This window comes from Austrofundulus limnaeus, unplaced genomic scaffold (assembly GCF_001266775.1).
Source record: "Austrofundulus limnaeus strain Quisiro unplaced genomic scaffold, Austrofundulus_limnaeus-1.0 Scaffold150, whole genome shotgun sequence".
NCBI lineage: Eukaryota > Metazoa > Chordata > Actinopteri > Cyprinodontiformes > Rivulidae > Austrofundulus > Austrofundulus limnaeus.
The window spans coordinates 1,204,092-1,210,090 of record NW_013952552.1 but is presented as its reverse complement, the minus strand read 5'-3'; the positions used below and the strand labels follow the sequence as shown (position 1 = coordinate 1,210,090).

The window sequence follows — 5,999 nt, the reverse complement described above, 5'->3', positions numbered from 1 at the left end:
GCCCACCACTACCACCACCACGGTTAAAAACATCCTAGGGGAACCCCTGTAGATTATAAAATATTTTGAAAGCTTTCTTTTTTAATTTACTAAATTAGATAGCAAAATATGTTTGCCACATGGGACAGAAAAGCTTTCAAAATGTAAAGCCGGTGTTCATCAGATGTCAAATTGATTTGATGCATATCCTCTAAGCCTTTCTGCTATCATTTTAAACATCTCCAGACTCTGATTTTTTTTTCATGTGGTTTAATAAATTTTTTCTATTTTAGTAATGTTGAGCTGCTCTGACGTCACTATAAAAGTTTGTAGGAGAATCATAGGCTCATAAATGTAGAGTTTGTGTTGTGTTCAAGAGGTTGATTTTCTTCAAATAAAAAAAAACTTTATTTTTGTCATAAAAATGTACAAATCTGTGCCTCCTGCTTGTTTATCAGGGTGGAGGAAGCTGAGGTGGTGTACCCAGATGGCAAGACCTGCTTGTACCCAGTACCGTATCATCCTTTACTCTTGTGTTGTTTAAAGTGTGTTTCTTTGAATCACTTCTAATCTGCATTGTTGTTTTTTTTGTTTGTGCCATAGGAACTGGCTTACAGGAAGGAGAAGCTGTCTGCTGAGTTTATCAACAGAAAAGTTGGCATTAAGTGAGTTATTTGGATCTGTTCTGTGTTAAAGTATGAAACTAATGCACAGTTCCTGTCTGTACTGTCCTAATCTTGTTCTGTAGGTCTGTTACTAATCATGTCTTTTAGTTATTTTGACATTGTTAAAGGAAATCTTTAACTTACACAAAGTTTTAACTAAATATTATTGATTTGACAGTCACATAAATGTGAAAGTTTGTTGTTTGTTAGTTGAGGGACTCCTGATTCAACTGCACAGAACATGGCTGGATTGCATCAAATTTGGAAAACCTACTTCATTATGAAGTCAGTTGTAATATGTTCTTAGTTTTCACCAAACAAGTTTTTTTTTGTTTTCCACTTCTGCAAGATGTTCGTCTGTGCTTTCATACTGCTTTCATCATGCTCAGCAACACATTCCCACAACTACACTGTGTTCCAAATTATTATGCAAATTATATTTTTCGTTGTTCCATAATAGTCAGTTTCAAGTCATCACCTGTTAGAGTATATTTTGAATGTTATTGAATACATCTCACTTATAACGGTATTTATTTTTCAAAGGTTAACTTAAAATTCACAGTTCCACATTATTAAACACAACTGAGTTTTAAAACATTGTATACAGTATAAAGAACTGAAAATGGTCATTTGTTGAATTTTCAGCAGCAGGAGGTTTTATTTGCTAAAATCCAAAGCTATTTCAATGAAAAACATCTTAACAGTCACATCACTTTAGATGAGAGCCCTTTAGTCTGTCAGGATGATGCTGTAGGCTATGATTCTACCACCATGGACATCAAATCTGTTCTTGATCATTTCCATGATCTTGTCATGGTTACAGTTATAACTTAGAATGAAGACAGCTCGATCAGTCCTGCTTTAATTTTTCAAAGTCTAAATGACAAGGTGTTTGTGGCTCCACATCATGAATATGCTGCTACCGTGCTTCACCCAGGACTTTGATATGTTTCTACTGTAAAGGAAAATACTTTTTGTTTTAACCCACTAACTCCTGACTTACTTTAATGACCCAGTTTTTCGTGGCACCCTGTTTATCGGTTGATGAGATTTGCTAACAGCAATCACTCTTAGTTATCACGTGTTTTATCACTGTTATGAAGTCATTTTCTGATTCAGATAGCATCTGGATGTTAAAACAGTAAATACAGGAGGCCCTCAAACTGCCTTAAAGAAGGAGAGGGAGAGCACATTTTGACTGTGTTGATCTGTGTTCCTGTTGTTGCAACTAACGTAGAAAACCATTCATGAAGAGACTTTATTTTTCCTTGAATCGCGTATTTCTGTTTCTTGTTATATAAATAATTACCACGATTGTAAACATCACAACTTTATTTACCATTTACCAACTCTCAAACTCAGTGCATCTAATTATTTCTATTAAAGTGTTTTTGCTCCTCAGCTGCTCAGTTTCAGTTCCAGAGCAGAGATGTTCTAAATCACGCCTTCTGATGAAGCTGGATGTTTTTTTTCTCCTGTAGTGAGTCAACAGAGAGAATAGCTCAGCTGCTTACCAGGATGTGCCTGTTGTCTCAAGCGACTGGTGTCGGCGATGAGATCGAGGTTGAGATCCCACCCACCCGTTCAGACGTCATCCACTCCTGTGACATCATGGAGGACGCCGCCGTCGCTTACGGTTTCAACAACATCACCCGCACTACGCCACACACCTACACCGTAGCTAACCAGGTGCTTCAATCTGCTTCCATATTAGCCTGCTGCGTTACCGGAACCTGAAAGCATTACGTTCCTACTGAGGTTGTTTTGTATGTTTGTTCCCAGTTACCACTTAACAAACTGACAGAACTGTTGAGACTAGACCTGGCAGCTGCTGGATTCACAGAAGCTCTCAACTTTGCTCTGGTGAGAAAATCAGAAATATAAACACTTTGGCTTTTTTACATTTCTTTACACTTGCTTTAAACTTGTCCCTCCTCACTTCCTGTAGTGTTCTGAAGAGGATATAGCTGACAAGCTTGGGAAAAAGATATCAGAGACCAGAGCGGCTCATATTTCCAACCCCAAGACAGCAGAGTTTCAGGTAATGTAAGAGCAAAAATATTACCCAAGTTCCACTGTTATTCCCTAATATCCCTAATCCCTATTATTCAAATGGCATCAAAACCTTTCAGCACACCCTGGAGCTGAATTAAACTTTACATGGAGAAAATAATAAACAGTAATGATGAAAGAAAATGCTTAAATCAGTCTCCCACAAAGAGAGAACCAATCAAAGACTTTACAGGTGGAAAAAGTAGATCCATTTGATTTTTACAAATCTACGTAAACCTACGGCAAGCCAGGAGTGACACTAGGGATGGGTACCTTTGACGTTTGAATCGATTCGGTACCAATATCCGGTACCTGGGAATCGATACCGGTACTTAACGGTACCAATTTTCGGTACTTTATGTATGTTGTTTTTCCAATAATAAACTTTTATTTATTTTTTATTTCATATATTTCTCAATATATAAAATTTAACAAAAATCAAGACAACATCCATCTCTTTTGTATTGTAACATCAGTTGTGTAACTTATTTCTTTAAAGTGAAAACTCTTGAAAACAACAAGACTGTTTTGTCTTATTACACAAATTAAAATCCAGCTCCACGTGTTTCTATTGATGTCATTTCCCCACTAGAAGAATGTGTGATGGAGGTCCATGGAAGGCAAGTAGGTTTAAATCAAATAAGCAAATGAGGATGGAGTTAAAATAAATAAAAGGTATTCAAGCTACGTTTTGAGCATCCAAAGCGCGTCCAGCGCTTCAAGTTAGCTGCTTGTGCTCTTTCAGGTCAGACGTGTTTGGACTAAGGCTGCCACGATTAGTCGATTAATCGACGACTAATCAATTATTAAAATAATCAATGACTAATTTATTAATCGATTAATTGTTTTCTTTTTTGTTCTTTACTTTATTTTTCTCTCCAAACTGCTTTGACACCTTCCACTGCCACATCTACCTTTCTGTCCTTGACACACATGCACAGTAGTGGTAACTGGGGTAGGCCGTGGACGTCACAAGACATTATACAGACAGGCTCTGGTTTCATGGCTACCTGACAACGGAGCTCAAAAGTGTGGGATCATTTTAAGAAAATGAAAGAGAAACCTGTGCAATATCTGCAGAGCAGAACTTACCTTCCACAGCAATTATTTTTAGTTAGCATATAGCTAAAATCTAACCATGGTTATATAATAGCTGCTGCATTCTGGCACGATAAGCTCTATGTTTTATATTCAATTAATCTATGATCTGATTAGTCAACTAATCGAAAAAATAATTGATGATTAATCGACTATAAAAATAATAGTTTGTGGCAGCTCTAGTTCGGACTGTCGGGAAGCCCCTCTGTTTTCCTCTGTCGGTCTCTGTTTAATGGTGGATGAAATAAAGAAAGTGGTGGTACTTTATTTACTTTGAGCAAGTGAACGTCGTGTTCACAAGATAATTAATCCACCAGATAATTCAGAGGCGGTCTGTTCAGCGAGTTTTACTCCAGGAGCTGCGAGGCTTTCAGCTACATTCAGACCGAGCTCTGCTGCCTCTCTGTTTACTGACTGAACCAGTGGCTGCTGCTGCTGACGTCATTACACTTTTGCGTGATGCTGCGTTCAGGACAAGCATGGAAAACTCACCACTCTTAAGCCAAACCGGTCGCAATGATGCATTTAGGTACCAAAACATGGTACCATTTGATGTTACGTGAATAGATACTCGGTAGTACCGACAGAATTCAGTCTTTAATCAAAAAGTATTGAATTCGGTACCCATCCCTAAGTGAACACAACACGGAAACGCGCAGCTTCATCGCACACAACACCCATGGGGGAAAAAAATCGATCTCGTGACTCGAATCGATCTTCCCAAATTTGAACGAGAATCGATCCAGATCGATTAAATTGATTTTTTTTAAACCCTGCCCTACTACTCATGCGTCTGACAAAACCTCGAAAATTTAGGCTGCATCTAAGTATCCTATGTGGTCGACGATGTCTCAGGATTCATTGCACCATCTGCAAACTAAACAGAAAAACGAAGGCGATGGAAGTTTGTTCTTTTTTTACGGAGGAGTTTAGAAATTTATCACGGACTGACTGACTTTTAAATGTAAGTTCAGCAACATAGTTGCTGAAATTTATGCTGTAATGAAAAGTTGAATCAAATTCAGCTACATGCACTGATATTGGAGCTAAACTCAAATTATTATTATATTTTTGTTAAACATAACGTTTTAGTAACACTGAATTTTGTGAAGTTAAACAGTGAAAAGACAACTGAAGGTATGTGATATAAAACATAACTTCTTTGTAAGTATTTTTTATTCAAACATTAGATTATAAATATGGAGTCTAACCTGTTTTTAAAAGTCTAAAACCCAGTGAACTCATACTGTACAACATGAGTAGTATTTCACCACTAGAGGGTGCTGTCCTCCTCTCTAACAGCCTGCAGCCTGGTCTCCAACCTGACAGCAGTTTTTCTCCACTAGGTGGCGCGCACCATGTTGCTTCCAGGCCTGCTGAAAACTATAGCTGCCAACAGAAAGATGCCCCTTCCCCTCAAACTGTTCGAGATATCAGACGTGGTGCTGAAGGACGAGACCAAAGGTTGGTGTCTTCATGAGATGAAAACAGAAACATTCTTGTTGCTTTGCTCTGAAATATGTGATCAATGTACAAAAAGTGAAACATGTTATTTAGATCATTCCAGTGGTTTGTTGGCCACTTCAATAATCCAGCCTTATAGTATGATGTTTCTCTGTGATCTCGTTATCTTTTTTTTGAATACCTTTAAGACAAGTTGCTGAGAAGAAATCTGGTGAGTTGATTAGATATTATTAAGAACTAGAAAACAACCAGATGCCTGCATCGTTCAGTATTTTAATTTTTAGAAAATCTGGTGTAAATACTTTTCTTGTTTACATGAATGTAGTCTTGTTTTCTCCTGAAGTGTAAAAATAATAATAATTTTTAAAATTCACTATATAGTTTTAGTTTTATGTTACCCCTGCAGGGCATAAAAAGCCCCCCCACCCCCCAACCAGCTTTAAGTGGCCCACAGACCACAAGTTGTAGCACATTTCTCAGCTCTGGACAGCTTTTATTAGTGAGACAAAATGCTGAAAAGGCTCTTTTGATTATAAAGGTTGCAGATATTACATTAAATAAAAAGTATTCCTATTCATGCACCCAGAAGTATTTTGAACATTTATATGTAAAAATTATTCGTTGTAATGTTGCTGCAAGCAGTTGTTTGTTTATTTATATTATTTTTATATATATTTCTATAAATTTTGGTGATAAATGAAACAAAAGGCATAATTTTTGATGGAATTTAAAGTATATATA

At 37.0% G+C, this 5,999-nt stretch overlaps 1 protein-coding gene across 1 annotated transcript in view; it reads left to right on the top strand.

The window, feature by feature from the left end:
- The window catches only part of farsb (phenylalanyl-tRNA synthetase subunit beta), a gene marked incomplete at its 5' end in the record, with an annotated part of 37,141 nt that overhangs the window by 13,650 nt on the left and 17,492 nt on the right, over positions 1-5,999 (top strand). The window contains 6 exon segments of the mRNA XM_014016661.1: positions 438-489; positions 583-644; positions 2,126-2,333; positions 2,427-2,507; positions 2,593-2,685; positions 5,141-5,258. Of these exon segments, the coding sequence (XP_013872115.1) occupies positions 438-489; positions 583-644; positions 2,126-2,333; positions 2,427-2,507; positions 2,593-2,685; positions 5,141-5,258 (614 nt within the window).